The 16,990-nt window shown below is 41.4% G+C and overlaps 2 protein-coding genes across 4 annotated transcripts in view; one reads left to right on the top strand and one right to left on the bottom strand.

The window, feature by feature from the left end:
* The window catches only part of LOC111866894 (glutamate decarboxylase), a 93,699-nt gene extending 77,336 nt beyond the window's left edge, over positions 1 to 16,363 (bottom strand). The window contains exon 1 of the mRNA XM_023856241.2: positions 15,677 to 16,363. Within this exon, the coding sequence (XP_023712009.1) occupies positions 15,677 to 15,749 (73 nt within the window). The 5' untranslated portion in view covers positions 15,750 to 16,363. The remainder of the gene's footprint in view (positions 1 to 15,676) is intronic.
* Positions 1 to 16,990, top strand: part of LOC111866896 — a 142,313-nt gene that overhangs the window by 85,336 nt on the left and 39,987 nt on the right. The gene's annotated exons all lie outside the window — the stretch shown is intronic.

The following is a 16,990-nucleotide window of genomic DNA, read 5'->3' as shown; positions in this document are numbered from 1 at the left end:
CAGCGGTAATATTCCAGGCTTGTATTTACGAAGAGCGAATTTCAAATCTTGACCGGAATTCTGGAAATCTTCATTGAGATTCTTCCATAGCTTTACTCATTGTACAGGCGGCTTCCGGGAAAGAAATTTGAAAGAGACCCCTACTCTCTCAACCCGAATCCTCTCCCCTTCACAGCTAATGGTAATCTTCAAACTTCATTCGAAATTGTATACGTGTACAATTGTAACGTATTCACTGAGCAATCCAAGAATGAATGAAACATAAAATAAACATGGTGCTCTTAGGCGTCTATTTATATTTGTGCTTTCCACTACTGGGCCTACATTCCGACCACAACAAATTGCCTGGAATAGCATCTAATATTTGCACCTTTATATTCTTTTTTTAATTTGAAAAGTCGCCCATGTAGAATTTATAGGCGTGTTTATGATGTACCTTCACACAAAATGTCGCGCGTCTACAGTAAATATTCATTAAATACCGAAAGTAAATATAGATTTTGTGCAGTAGCCATTCCAAACAAAAATAATAATAAAATAAAATAAGAACTTTATTTTTACCCACCACCTGGTCTATTATTATTATTATTATTATTATTATTATTATCAAGAATTTCGCATTATTGAAGGTTGACAATTAACATTCACAGAGATTTGATAGCCACTAGGCCAGGATGGTGTGAACAGGAGCAGACGCAAAGGTCTCAATTCGGTCGAACATTAAATTCAAACTGGCCCGCGGAACTTGTTAATTATGTATCATTAATTTCTTCTACTCGCATGTACGTACGAGGCATAGAAATTGAATTTACACTTTTGTATCCCTGAACATGTGTTGCCTTAAAGCCAACATAAGCTTCTGATTGCCTACCCTTCCTGCAGTGGCTTAATATTCAAGTTATTTTTCTAATTAAATAAATGTAGGTCCATCTAGGCTATCAAGTAAAACTACTCTCTCTCTCTCTTGCCATGACGGATTGGGCTTTCTGGTCTGTTCCCATTCAGGATTAGTTCTGAAATTATGAATCTTGTAGACCAGTGTTTATCAACCTTTGTCAGACTGCTGCCCGGTAAATTCTTTTTTCTACGAGTATAGAATAAAGGCCCCGTTATAATTAATGTTAGGGGCCGGTACCGGGCCGCGGCCCTGCGGTTCAGAAACGCTGTTGTAGACAGTCGGTAGGACTCCTTGGACGCAAGGCCGCTACCTATACAGAGGACAACACAAGCAGAACGAACGCAGATACCCCAGTGATTGAGTGGGCGAATGCATTCCATGCGCGACATCTGTGATCAGAGTCCACGCAGTCCAAGTACGCATTTTGTTAGTAGGTTAGATCTCCCTTATCATGATTTATCAAAGTGTACCAAATAAGACAGTTTACCGAAAGACGAGACAGGTCTGTGGGGCTCTCTGGGGTTTAAATTAAGTAATGTGGTGAGAAATATTCCAATGACTCAGTGGCTTTGAACAGGAAGTAAATGCCGGAAGCGTGACCTCACATTATAATGAAGTTTATTGTCTCACAGCACATCAGGATATTATATTATTCCATACACGGACGTACGTCTAAGTATGCAATCATAAGCGTTTATCGTGTAGGTGCTCAAACATATGAATGCAGCAAGTGATAAATTTTGTTTATATCATTCGTCGTACTTATATCTATGTAATATACGAGTTCTTCCACAATATAAACTTTTTGGGTGCGAATAATAGTACAACTAAGAGATAAGTAAGTGTAAGGGCAAATAGACCCATGTATGGACATCAAGAAAACAACAATTTAACACAGATCTGGCAGCAAAAACAGATGAGATAAGAGAACCCGTTTGAACAAGACGTAGTAATGTAATGACACTGTAGCGGGTAGACTCGTTACTAGGTAACAGTCGCAAACAAACACGTCTCCATAGCAAAGATCAACGCTCGACAGTAGATGAACTGCTGGAAACGGTGTTTCCTACGGTGGTCCGTGTCAAGGAGTTATAAGCGGGTCGAAATGAAAACCTAATACCTACACCGTGACCCTGCGAGTCCTAGGAAAAGGGAAGTCTCAAATCTGAGACAGTAAAATACGGTCGCGAGTCCCAAGGGACTCGGACCCGAGAAAGACTACTCTGACAAAGGCCAGCAGCATATACAAAAGACAGACCCCTCCTCTCGTCAGAGAGGGCGCTCCACAGAAACAAGACCGTAACTGTCAAACAATAATAAATATCTGGTCATGAGCCTCAGATGAGGCTCGACACCAAGACTTACTCCAAAAACCATCAGACTTGATGTTCTCAAAGTGGTGGTTATGAAGGATTCTGGATTCTTGGATCTGAAGCCATGTAATCGGTCGAAAGTCAACCGAAGTTCCTGAGAAACATATTAACTCCGTCTTCAGGGTCGAAGAATACGCCAAACAAGAAACCATCGCGAAAGCAGGTGGCAAGCAGAGCAGTTGGTTGGGGTTCAACGGACTGCGCTGCGTTATTCTTGAGAATTATCCTGATTTGTTCTACCTGTTCAGTATTAGGCACAACTTCAAAACTCCGCATTTGAATAAATAGATATTATACGCCATGTACATTACTGCTTTCCAATTTATTTTTATTGTGGCATGTAAACCCTTTGCTAGGCAACGACCGCGAAAGAAGCAACTATACAACAGCCGTTACTAAGTAACGGCTCAAACAAGCATGTTTCCACAGCAACAGCTGGACAAGACCATAATGAGAATATGTATTTTCTACGCGGTGCTTGCTGAGATGTTATAAAAGGCGCAAGTTGGACCTGGGCTTAGTTGAAACCCCTTGTGGAGGCGGGTTCGAATACATCCACCATGACCCTGCGAGTCGTAGGGGGCGACGAAAAGGGAAGTCTCAATTCTGAGACAGTAAAATATGGTCGCGAGACCCAAGGAATTCGGACATTAGAAAGACTGCGCTGGCAAAGACCAGCAGCATATACAAAAGACAGACCCGTCCTCTCGTCATAGAGGGCGCCCCACAATATCAAGACCGTAACTATCAAAGAGTAATAAATATCTGGCCATGAGCCCCAGATTGGGCTCGGCACCAAGACCTACTGACTGACTGACTGACTGACACTGACTGATCGTCAGTCGCATTGAGACTTTGACTTTGACTTATTTTGCAGTTAGTTGGCTATTCGGTTGGAGAGTCAGTCAGTCAGTAAGTGAGTTAGTTGGTTGGTGATTGAGTGAGTAAGTTAGGTAACTACTGGTGCTCAGTTGTGAGCTGTTGCTTAGAGGAACTCGTAGCTGAGGCCGGGGAAATTTCAGGAACGCAGAAGAAGGGGAACATCCGCCTTTGGAAGCAGCTACCAAGCAACGGCAGTGAAGGCATGACTGTGGACACTAATGTGTGTGTCTGTAACAGTGAACTGCAAAGTGTAGTGACGCGCTGTACCAAAGAGCCCAATAAAACCGATTATCAATTCAAAACCCCGTCTATAGTCACCCTCCATAAAATCGTAACATTATTTTAAAAATACTTTATACACACTCACTTAACGTTAAACGTCTTAGTACGTCATTACTTCTATATTCAATACACACAGAATGTCGATTCAGTATGGAGATATTTTCTATATTACACTGGCACTCACATATTGAAATCTATCTGCGTTCTTCCTGTCTTCCCGCTCCGCTTTCCAATGCATATAGATTTTTCAATATGCCTGTAGATCATTGTTTAGCCCATTTGCTCTCCGTCTCTCTGCATTAGTTTTGGTTTGTAGGCCAGAAATTATTTATAGCGCTAAAGCAATTTATGTCCATGCCTATTTCGTTCATAGAAACCGTTTCATGAATATCTCTAAGCAGTCTACAGTAACCGGCATTTCGCTGCTTGGCAACAGAATAGTGTATAAAGCGACATTTATACGGCGCTGGGTAGTACATAACAGAAAACTGATAGACTGTAATATAAGATCATAACATTTTATCAATGAGAATAAGGGTGGAGTAGAGAACTTTAAGTTTTTTGATATATGTACATAAACACATACTTCAATTCAGCTCTCCGTGCTGTTCCTGGCTTAACGAATCCTATTCCATGTCCTTTCACTACAGCATGATATGTTTCGGTCTCACAGGGATCATCTTCAGGTTTGAATTCTGTTACACGTAAACTGTTACACTGATGGGACACTGATCATGCTCAACATATTAAATTCCTTCTTTACCACTTGCACAAAATTGATTATTTTTATTGTGCTCAAAATTTAAACATTTAACAATGAAGAGATCATGTGTTGTGGCATCTCTCTTAATATGACGTGTTTGTTTTTGGTGTGCAACTGTATACATCTTGGTATCTGTAGCCTAGACTCTCGCTCATGTATGTGTGGACTGCTTGACGATGGTCTTTGTGAGACGGAAACATATCGTGTAGATACTCGTATATAAGGAGGACATGACGTAGGAGCGATTGCATCAGGAACTTCACAGAAATATGCACTGAAGACTGCGTTTGTGCACATACACATCAAGTGTAGTCGATATAGCGACTGGTTGTGGGCTGGACGACCGAAAGGTGGAGTTCGAGTCCCGGTATGATCAAGAATTTTCTCCACGTCGTCCAGACTGGCTGTGGGGGTCCACCCAACCTCCTATCCAATGGATACCGGGGCTCTTTCCCCGGGGGTAAATCGGTCGCTGCGTCAAGCTGACCAATCACCTCCAGCTAGTGCCGAGTTCAAAAAATGTGGATCTATATATCCACTCCCCATACGANTGTCTTTTAAGAAGGGATTGATGTTGCATTACAGACGGTATACAATATTTTACAATTAAAAATCTTGTTGTTGTTGTTGTTGTTGGTCATGGTGGTGATGGTGATGGTGTTGGTGATGTAGAGTCTAAATTTATTCCAACATATTCGACGAAACAAGACTGAAATGTTCCCATTGCACTACTTCTTAATCCGTGACTCTGAAGCCAGCGGGAGCCATGTTGTCATCTGTGCGCGGCGTCTCGTTTCTTTCACGAGATTTATCTCGTGTTTTGTTTCGTCGCAACAATGAAGTACTTGGAGCGTGAAAATAAAGGGTCGCTGCTGTCGTTAAGTGAGATCACGGGATTACAGACGTCACTTCTTGTAATTACGACGGCCATTTGCATATTGCACAGATTTAACTGTGTGTCATATTTGATGCTCTGTTAAGAAAACTTATTGATCCCACATCTTCTTCAACAGAAGATAGCAAATCCAACGCTAGGCACTATGTAGACCTATTTCACCGCACTAAGAACTTCTGAGTGAGCAGCTATTGAAAGTTAGATGAAAGATACTGACATCCAATGCCAAGGGTGTTCATGGCCCAAAAATTTATGAATAATTCCTTTCCAATTATCGCCCAGACCGGCTCTGAGGCCCACCCAGCCTCCTATTCAATGGTATCAGGATTTCCTGGGGATAAAGCGAACGGGGCTTGAAGCTGACCACTCACTTGCAACTAGTGCCGAGGAAAAGAAAACTTGGGTCCATAAATCCAATCCACCATACGTCTTCAAGGTAAAGGTAAAGCTGTCCCTGTGCTTAACTAATTAAGCACTACGCCATGAAGACGTATGGGGGAGTGGATATATAGATCCACATTTTCTTGATCTCGGCGCTAGTTGGAGGTGAATGTCAGCTTGAATCCCCGGCCGCTTTACCCCGGGAAATAGCCCCTGATACCTATTGGATAGGAGGTTGGGTGGACCCCAGAGACGGTCTGGACGACATGGAGAAGAGAAAATTCTTGACCCTACCGGGACTCAAACTCCGACCCTTCGATCGTCCAGCCCGTAGCCATTCGCTATACGGACTACGCTATCCCGACTCCACATCTTCATGGAGTAGTGCTTAATTAGTTACCACAGTGACAATTTTACACCTTTATCTCACCGAACCAATTATGGCATTGTACTTAGAGTATAATAGGCCTATACGCAGAGGATTATGAATTGCTAGAGATAGCTTATAAGCATATTTTCCCCTCTCCTCTCGCTCCCCCTTTGGAGTACAGGGCCCATTCTCAGTTTTATTATCATTTTTACAGGCGGTAGGACTCCTTGGACTGGCGATCAGCTCGTCGCAAGGTCTGTACCTAAACACAGAATAAAAGTATACGCACACCAAACATCCATGCCTTGTATGGGATTCGAACCCACGATCCCGGCTTCCAGCGAGCGGAGACAGTACATGCCTCAGACCGCTCGGCTACCGTGACCGGCTCATAAACCAATAAAGAACTAATAATAATAACTTAAGTGACCTCAATTTTCTGGGTGCCAGGCGGTGTTCTGTACCCACAAAATGTACAAACAGGAGAGACGGAAGCAAAAAATTGACAACTGCAGAATTAATACATAACTTTGCTTTAATATCCTCTGGTCATGAAACCAATACCAAGTTTTATTAGGATGAACAAATCAAGGATGAAATTGGAAGGGGATGTAGCATGCATGAGGTCGATGAAAATACATACATTTTAATCGGTAAGCAGGAAGAGATCGGTCATTTTGGGATATATAGGAGTAGATGGAACTATATTACTAAAATGAATCTTAAAGGAAGGGTGTGAATTATATTCGAATGGCTCAGGATGGAGTCCATTTGGTTGGCTTATATGAACACTGTAATTAATTTTCGATTCCATGCAATAAAAGGAATTTATTGGCAAACTGAGCGACTATCAGATTCATGAAGAAGACTCGGGTCACGGATTAACCTGACTGAGAGGTTGCATATGTTTCCTCAACTCCTCTGTGCAAATACCGGACTACTACCTCGAATCAGCCCGCGAATATTCCTTCCGCATAATTTCCAGTCAGTACTCGCTTTCATCCATTCATTCCATGCCACGCAGTCTGAGTTGCTGACGGCGTCGTTAAGTAAACTGCTCGTACAAGTTCTGGGAATCCCCTGCTCCGTGAACTTATGTGACGGATCGTTATAATTGGAATAGCAATGCCAGCAGCAACGAATCATTTCTATCAGCCCAGAACATTCTCCCTCACTGCAGCCTGCTAAGGAAGCCTACTCATCTATATGTATAGTATAAATACCGTCGTAAATGCAACAGTTTATTGTAGTTCTTTGTCTTTCTTCTTTCACATGCAGTGACAGCTACGTAAGTGAAATACACCTGATGATGGCCAGTTACGGCCGAAACATGTAGTGTGAAAGAAGAAAGACAAAGAACTACAATAAACTGTTGCATTTACGACGGTATCTATACTATACATATAAAAGTGTAGAGTGCAACAGGATGCTTAAATATAATAAAGCGTACTCATGTTGTCTTCGTCGCCGCCTGTTTCCTGTTTAACTAATTAAAACACTACATCATGAAGGCGTATGGGGGAGTGGATATATAGATCCACATATTCCTTTACATCGGCACTAGCTGGAGATGAGTGACCAATTTCATGCCCCCAACGCTTTACCCCCGGGAAAGAAAACCTCCGGTACCCATTGGATAGGATGTTAGGTGGGCCCCAGAGCCGGTCTGGACGACGTTGAGAAGAGAAAATTCTGGACCCTACTGGGACTTGAACGCCGACCCATCAGTCATCCAGCCAATAGCCAGTCGCTATACTGAGTACGCTATCCCGGCTCCTATTAACGACGCAGTATGTGTAAAGTTATCCTCAGCATCTACGTAAACCTAATGCGGATAAAGCATCCAACTGAAACAAATTTCGAACAGGTCCACCCTTCAGATATAGGACCTTGAAAACAAAATTGTCTACCTACACCAAAATTTCATGCGCTGAACAAGAACCTCTGGGGAAAATGTATGAGAAATAAGTATACAGTGGTGTCGCTCTATGTACCAGAATAGTAAGAATTATAATGTAATAATTATACAACTCAAGCGTTGTTTCTCGAGGCACTATGCTACAAGCCGGAAAGTCGCGGGTTTCTAGTCCCGATGAGGTGGACTTCTTCAGTTTACCTAATCCTTCCATCCGCACTAGTACTCTGGGGTCACTCAGCCTCTAACAGAAGTGATTACCAGGAATCTTCCTGGCGGTAAAGGGCGACCGGTTCGTAAGGCTGACAGCCTTACCCAAATCTGTAAGCCGATTGTCTAGAGAAAATGTGGGAGCCTCGACGTCTCACAACCCAATGGGCCTTCACAGCCTGTTACAGAGGTAGTCACTTCTGTGCTGTTTGTTCACGAGCTGGTTCTACAATTTTGATTACGTATGTTAAATTTAAAGATTATAATCTGCGAGATTCGAACCGTTGTAATCTCTACAGTGTTAACGTTTGAACTGAATTTATTTGTAAGGCCTGTGTTTACGATCTATCTCCATACCAAATTTCGTATGGATACCGCCAATTTTCCATTACTTACACTGTCAAATTGAAATGTATTCTATATTTCGCGTGGTCACCATTTTTTATATTTTGAAAGATAATTTACTTGCCTTAATAAGATTTCAATAATTTTAAAAGGTCTGCTACCCCAGAACGCATCAGGATACAACATTTAGCGGTCTCACAAGTTCGCAAGCCCGCCATGTTGTCGGTAGGCTTAATGTATGAAAACAATCTTTGCTGTCTAGAGTTATAGGCTTCTGTAATTTCTGTAATGAGCCACTGGGTTTCCTAACAGCAGGGAACTTCGCGGTTGCAATTAATAGTTACCAGCTGCTGAAGAAAATTTATTCTGATATAATGAGTAAACGGCATAGCCTGTTATCAGCCTTAATTTAAGTAACGCAGTACGATTATAGCATTCTTATTATGTTCATTTTAAGTCTGATTAATAGGCGCCAGTCACGGTAGCCGAGCGGTCTAAGGCATGTACTGTCTTCTCTCGCTCGAAATCCTGGATCATGGGTTCGAATCCCACACAAAGCATGAATATTTGGTATATGTATGTATTTATTCTGTGTTTGTGTTGTCCTGTGTTTAGTTAGAGGCCTTGCGACAAGCTGATCACTCTTCGAAGGAATCCTACCCTCTGTAAAATTATCAAAATGAAAAGAAAAAAGAAAAAGAAGAGAAGGAAAAAAAGGAACAACTTCTACACCGCAAGTTATAAGAGGAACGGATTAAGTAAATAAGTAAACGGTTAACAGGCAATCTGGTGTCTGCAGATAAGTTTATATCATAAAGGAAGCCAAGGCACTAAAAGGAGTGATGGAAGCTGTTATGAAAGGAGCGAGAGTTAATTCTGAAGGGAGTCATGTCTTTATTGATGACGATATAAATTAGCAATTTAGATCGCTACACAACGGGAAATGTCGTCATTTACACAGCTCACCTAGCGCTCTTAAGATAGAGGAATCCATTGACAGACCGCATCGAGTACTGGTTTCGTGGGTATTGCAGGTCTTAAATCTTCTATATCCCCTATTTTGGTATTTATTATTTTAACAGGGAATTTGAGACTTTAATGTAAGTTATTCACCATATGTAAAAAAATAAAGATATCCCTGTAACAGGCCATGGAGGCCCATAGGTTTGTGAGACGTCGAGGTTCCCACATTTTCTATACAGTCGGTGGTAAGGTTGTCAGCCTCACGCGCCTGCCGCCCAGTACCCCCAGGTAGATTCCTGGTGCTCATTTCAGCTAGAGGCTGAGTCAACCCCCAGGGCCATAACGCGGCTGGAAGCATTAGGTCTATTGGAATAGTCACCTCATCTGGACTCGAACCCGCGACATTCCGGCTTGTAGCATAGTGCCTCAACTAACTAAGCTACCGCGTGCCCCTATCCACAAATCTATATTATTCAGATCTCACTAGGACCAGGCCTCTGTTGATTGACGTCAGTATTTAAAGATAAATTTCAAGGGTTTAAACTGAACTAAATATGACATAGCAGTAGTACACAATTGTGAGAGGACCATACTTGAGGTACTGCTACTCCCTTCATTATAGTGACTATGTTACTAGTTGGATGACCAGGAATTCAGGGTTCATTTCCTGAAAGTGACAGAGAATTTTCTCCTGTCTACAGAACCCAGACCAACTCTCGCGCCCACCCCGCCTCCTACCCGCTAGGAACTGGGAATATTTGTAAAGCGGCCCAAGCCTGAAGCCGAACATTCATTTCCATCTAGTGTCTATAGTAAGAAGGAGTTGGCTTAAGCATTCACTTTTTGAGCACTTCATGAGTAGTGCTTAATTAAGCGAGAAGTCAACCGTACGTTGTACTATATTGGAGCTTTACCTTCTGACTTTAAGTTTCACATGCCAAAGCTTTTCAGCTGTTTTGCTACTGCTGTGTTCTAATTCGTATCAGCCGAGCTTCTTGCCCGTTGACAGAGTACTGAATCACCATATCCGCAAAATATCATCACAATTAGAACACGTCACTTTACCGTAGTTTTCTTTAATTCTCACACGTATTTTTCTGGTGTAGGTTGGTGTACATCAACCTCTCTCATCTGGGGTTCCCCAAGAACCTAAGGTTCTGCGAATGGTCCACCCGGGTTCCGCGAGAGATCGTGAAATATGCATATATGTACAAGGGGTTGACAAAATAATTGAAACACCAAGAAATTGAGGAAGAGAGTTTGTTTATGTTGGCTACATTGAAAGAACTTCAGCTGGCAGCACTGAATATTCTTCCGTTTCTTTATACTCTGCTGTGTTTATGTCAGTCTATTAGTGATTGTGTTGAGTGACAGTCCGTGTGAAAAAATAGAAAAATTGGAGACTCGTCCAAATTTGAAAGAGGGCAGATCGTTGGTGCTCGTTCAGGTGGAGCATCTGTGACAAAAACTGACACAGTTTCTATGGTCATGTCGGTATACACGAATCACGGGAAGATAACATCTGTGAAGAGGTACAGTGGACGAAAACCAAAACTGACAGAAGGAGATCGTTGTACAATGAGAAGGATTATTTGGAAAAATCACACAACTACTGAAGCACAGGTGACAGGACAACAGAACTGAATATTTATCTTGAAGACCCTATTTCCACAAAAACTGTCCGACGTGAGTTTCACAAATCCAATATCCACGGTAGGGCTGTAATTGCTAAATTTGTGACTAATGAGAATAACACTCAGATGCGTAAACGATGGTGTCACGACCATCAAACATGGACATCAGACAACTGGAAACGCGCACGTGATATGGTCAGATGAGTTGTCCTTCACGCTGTTCCCTACAACAGGAAGAGTTTACGTTTGGAGAACATCCTAGGAATGCCTGGTTCCATCAGTGAAAAGAGGAGGAGGTTCTAAGACGGTTTGGGCAGCTGTATCATGGTACACTATTCTGTTGGTCCCCATTGTTACCCTTCATGGTCGGCCTACTGCAAGGGAGTAGGTGGACAGGTTTGGAAATCAGGTGTACCCCATAATCCAAATGTTATTTTCTGCAGTACTCGAAGATGACAGTTTCCCCATTCACATATCTGCACATTGGCCAGATTTTGCAAAGTGCTTTGGAGATGAAGTATACCTAGAGAAACTAGCCTACTTAGCGGACTTTTTCATCATGTGAACCAGTTGAACGGGTTTGTGTAAGACCTCAGAAAAAATGTTTTGACTTCAAGTGACAAGATTCTTCGATTTAAAAGGAAACCGAATCTTTGGAAAAATCGTATAAAGGTAAAGGTATCTCTGTACCGGGTCTTGGAGGTCCATAAGGTTGTGAGACGTCGAGATTCCCACACTTTCTAGACGGTTGGTACACAGATAGCGACGATGTTTCCAGGCTTACGCGTCGGCCGCCATTTACCCCCATTATGATTCCTGGTACTCATTTCTGTTAGAGGCTCACAGTGAGTCGACCCCAGGGCCATAGTGTGAAAGGAAATCTTGAAATGTTTCCACTGCTGCTGGGGCCTGAGGGTGAAGAAGGATATCAGCAAGTCTTGAGTCTTATTGGAAACCACCCTGAAGACCTGCAGAACTGTGACCATGAGCCCAGTGAGTTTGAGGCATGACAGACTCAAATGAAAAGCCGAACGTTTTTCGGTTGTTCGTTTCCTAGGTCTGATAGATCGATACTCCTTATTTTCAGCTGCCTTAACCGGTTAGGCTCTTTGGTCTGTTCCCATTCAGAATTAATTATCAAATTATGACACCTATACACAGTCGGTAGGACTCCATGGACGGGTGATCAGCACGTCGCAAGGCCGTTACCTACACAGGACAACACAAACACACAAAAAAATGCAGACACACTTCTATGCCTCCAGTGAGATTCAAACCCATGTTCCTAATGTTCGAGCAGACAAATACATTAAACTAATATTTCACTACAAACATTTGACAGCCACCGAGCTGTAAACCCAACAATAAACAAAGAAGTCACATTTTTATCTGTCCATTTGTACGAAACCTTTCATTTGGAACAATTGCTAAGTATTCAACTACACACTACGAAAGATCCATCAGATTTCCTTGTAGATTCTAGAAACATGACAATGTAACAATATCACTGTTTCTTCTTATTCGGGAGGTTCCAAGTTCGAACCTTGGAGATTCCTCGACCCTCGATCTTCCCATCAGCCATACAAGAAGTTTTCAGTTTTGGCATAATAAATTACTTCGACATTCCAAGTCACCATTCCTAATCAGCGTATCGTTTCTCAGTCCATGCTACATGTCTTCTGTAGCTCATACAATGTCACTAAATAAACTAACTTGACAACCACAATCGTTTATAGTAGTTTCTCTCAACTGACAGATGCATCTCACTGATGGGCCTTGACGATCGGCTGTATAACGTGAGATCTCGGAAACAGTAATTAATTCAGTCACATAAAAACACTTCTTAATTTTAAGCACAAATGTATCATTACTGCCGTAGTATAACCGCATTTCTGCTAACAGAAATGTGGGGCTTATTTCTACATAAACATAGTAATAAAACGTAATGCCAAGGGCTGTTACAATTTTTAAGTCTTAAGAAATGACGTTAATGATTCAAAGAGCATGTTAATAAATGTGTAAATGGAAAGAGAGTAACTTTGTTCTTATTGTCGCTTTGTTCTTATTGTCACGTGTATGTGTGTGACTCTAGACGGGGTTGGGATTGGTAATCGGATTTATTGCACACTTATACTGCTACATTTCACAAATCACTGTCGCACATAGACTAGTCGTTTCCTAGTAACGGCTCTTAACAGTGGAGATTTTTTAGCTTCCGCGCTCACTTCGTTGTCCACTGGCTACTACTGCTCGATTCTCACTCATTGCTTCAAATGACTAACTCCCAGGGTGGCGGTCATCTCACACCAACCCCCTGCTCATCTTCTCACAGACTAACTTCTGACTGACTAACTCGCAGGGTGGCGGTCATCTCACACCAACCCCCTGCTCGTCTTCTCACAGACTAACTTCTGACTGACTACAGCTCGGCTGGTGTTCTCGTTATATAACCCATTGACATGGACCGCGTGAAAAAACGCCGTTTCCAAAAGTTCCTCTATTGTTACGCATGGGCTCGCCGTGGAAACCTGTTTGTTTCGCTGTCGCTACCTAGTAACGGGTCTAGACGCTAGATTATTATAGTGGGATTGCAGATTATTGACAAAATGGCCGATAGGATGAAGAATGCGAAATACTAAGAACCGTTAGTTGAAATTGTTGCACTTCTCAACCACAGGTTCTATTTCCGCCTCGTGTATTGAGAACTTATTTCATGCGTACGAGTAACTGATCAAAATCTATAGAGATAACACGTCATTTCATCTTCGGTCGACCGTTTATGAGTATCCAGTTCACAGGAAATATGATATATTGCTATAGGGAACACGAAGTTTCCTTGTCGAACCACTTGCTGGATGTAGAGAGTCACTGACACCCGACATGTAGGCAGAACGAAACATTTTTCCATGGCATTCTTTCTAGAGATAAAAATGTCGATTATCACAGATATATTCTAAAAATAACCCTCATTTAGGGTACGAAAATCTGTGATAAACTGTTTAAACCCTCAGTCGCCTTGCTGATTGATACTGTTTTCTGATCCTCTCAAGACGCCTTTGATAGCAGAAGACTCCAGGCACACTTCTGCCGCCGTGTGGTCTCGCTGGAGACCAGGTTCAATTTATCCCAAACAGGAACTTCTAGACACGTGTCTATAAGGTGGAATTGTATGTTACAGGATAAATTCATTTATGCTACATTAATTAAAATGTGAGCTACAAATATCAATTTGAAACTAAAAGGACACGCTGTAGAACTGTATGCTTTAGTTACCGTATTTACGCATGTATAGGCCGCACATTTTTTGCCAAAAATTCAAGAGGAAAACTGGGGTGCGGCTTATAATCGAAATATTCGAAATCACACGTCATTTAAAAAAAAATTATATTCATAATTAGTAATACAGGGTGTAATACTCCTGAAATAATATTCCAAGAAAATTATTTTTCTATAATTTCTGTCTGAAAATTGTGCTGCGGCCTATACATGCGTAAATACGGTATATGCATCTTATAAAAGGTCGGCAGAAGTCATGGTCTTCTGGGGAGAGATCCTATGAGATCAAGGAGAGTAATTGATAATAATTTTACAGTACAAGTTACAATTTAAAATATTTATGGTGTGCATTAAATTTTGATAAGCTTATGATAAAGGTAAAGGTGTATAACTACATAAGATCCAGTCAGAATGCAGATCAATGAATTGAAAGTTGGAAGGTGACACACGAAGCTTTACAAAACTAAAATTATATAAGGTTATAACTACATGTACGTCCCACATATTGAAAACTATCTGTAGACATCGGTAGGATAGAGGCTGCAAAATTAAATTGCTATGTAAAGTAGAAATTTGTGCATATCTGGATAGTATTATCAGCGGAAGAGTAAATAAAACACGTTCTTCTTGCATTAACAAACCTAGGATACAAACTAATATGGAAAGTCTGGATAATAATAGGATACCTAAAATTGTATGAGTGGAAAAGAAACAATTTGATATGAACACTGTGTCTTGCTTTATTTGCTGAGAATTAAAAGTAAAGTGGTTACTATATATATATATCACCCATTTTCACGTTAAAGAACTCTGCATTTTTGCCCGAAGATTTTATTTGTGATGTTTTTGAGTGTTTTTTCTCAGAATATACAGCGATTATTTCCCTTAACATAATTAACGGACTGATCTATTAAATGGAGACGTAATTTCTTTTCTGTGAGGCATGAACTGAATTATTACATGTTATTTACATGAATGTCATACTTCCAGTGGTTGAAATTATATTCGAAACCTTCATATACGTGTGTCAAGTAACATTCTTCTTCAATAAGCATCTCGAATTCAGTTTTTCAACAATAATTCGCAGATTGTGGTAGTGGAGTGTTTCTTCTTCATGTAAATTTTTCATTTTTTTGGGCTGTGCACCTGTTTACTTGATGAATTGTTGCTGCCTCAATATTTGTCTTATCTCGTTACAGCTTTTGAGAAAAAGAAATTGTAGTGGTTATAAATACCCTATCTTGTCGGTCGCTTTCAATTCATAATACAAAGATGCTGTATAAATTAGAGGGATAAGATAATATAGTGTGAGTAAAATTGAATCCAATTTGAACCCTGTTCTTAACTATCTATTATACAACTTTAATTTTGCAGTTTTAGTGGTAATATATAAGACACAGATGAAAGAGATCCCCTAAATTTGCGTACTTTAACCAATAACTTACGATTAGGAGGATTCAGACCGTTGGAGTTAAGAAGATCCACTTACCGGTGTACGTAAGGGGCGCAATGTCCTTGCTGAGCCTGTAGTTGGCTGGCTCCAGTCCGCCTCCGGAAGTCATTGTTTGCAGCTTCGCTTTGAGCGACTTGCAGGGGCTCAGAAGGAAGCGTTCAAGCAGGTGGTCGAGTTGGGCCTGGAGCTCAATTTTGGCGGATTGAGTCTACACCAAGTAACTGGACACTTCCGGTCCAGCAACAGTGACGATACAACGGTAAGGGAAGGAGTTGCAACAGTGGGGTCACTAAGGACACAGCGGCTTAAGAGGGAGATAGGAGGAACAATTCCGCAACAATGACTAGGAAACTAATGATTCAACTTCAGTGAGTAGGTTAAATGGAAAAATCTAAAAATGGAATCAGGGAAGGATCGTGATACTTAACGGCCTTACAGAAGAGAAACAACAGAGAGGTAAGCAGTGTATTGCAGTGCAAGAATTAGCGAGATGAATTTGCTGGGAATTTCCCCGAAAAAGGAGACTGAAGAATGGCTTCTTGGAATTTTAATGCCAGGGAAAGTTACTATTGGAAAGGGTTTCTGTGCGGATATTTGAACTAAGGCCGTGAGGATGAATGCTAGTGGATGGGGGTCTACTTGTTAAGATATCTACCAGAGGACGTAGTAATCCAGATGTATGGCCGCATGTAGGTTGGACGGGGAGCACGCTACCAGGGCGGTGTGTGGAGACGCACTGAGAGCTGCCTACATTCAGGGGCGGGCTCCTGTTGGGCGGGGTTGAAAGTATGAACAGGCGCAAGACCGAGAACACGGCGATTGGTGAAAGAAGCAGGAGAAGGGAAGGGGTAAAATATACTGGGGGACGTGGGAGGCTCTGGTATGAACCACGACAAACAATATAGCCCATTGGAATGTCTGTGAAATTCGTTATATTTTGGGAGATCAGGGGAAAATATTAAGCAAAAACATACAAAATGAAGAAAGCCGTCTTCTGGGATGCAACGCTGTGTAGATATTGTGTTAACCGACGCTTCGGAGGATTTCGTGGATTTTCTTTTTTCTTCTATCCTGAAGATGGAGGCAATACGTTCCTCCAAAATGTCGATTAACACAATACCTACACGGCGCCACATCCTAGAAGACAGCTTTCTTCATAGTCACCCCCCGCAAAAACGTCAAATCTTACATAAACATAAAAAATATTTAATGGACAAAAATGTTAAGCATTGAAATATAATAATTTGTCGCAGAGTTCAGTCTAAACTATTTCGTTTTTTGTGGTCATAGAATAAAGTGCCTGGAAGTGAACCTAGCAACGTTTTATTATTTAATTTTGTTTTCTGGTCT

The sequence above is a fragment of the Cryptotermes secundus genome, unplaced genomic scaffold, assembly GCF_002891405.2.
Source record: "Cryptotermes secundus unplaced genomic scaffold, Csec_1.0 scaffold810, whole genome shotgun sequence".
Taxonomy (NCBI): domain Eukaryota; kingdom Metazoa; phylum Arthropoda; class Insecta; order Blattodea; family Kalotermitidae; genus Cryptotermes; species Cryptotermes secundus.
Note: the sequence above shows the minus strand (reverse complement) of the source record. Positions and strands in the feature narration are given on the sequence as shown.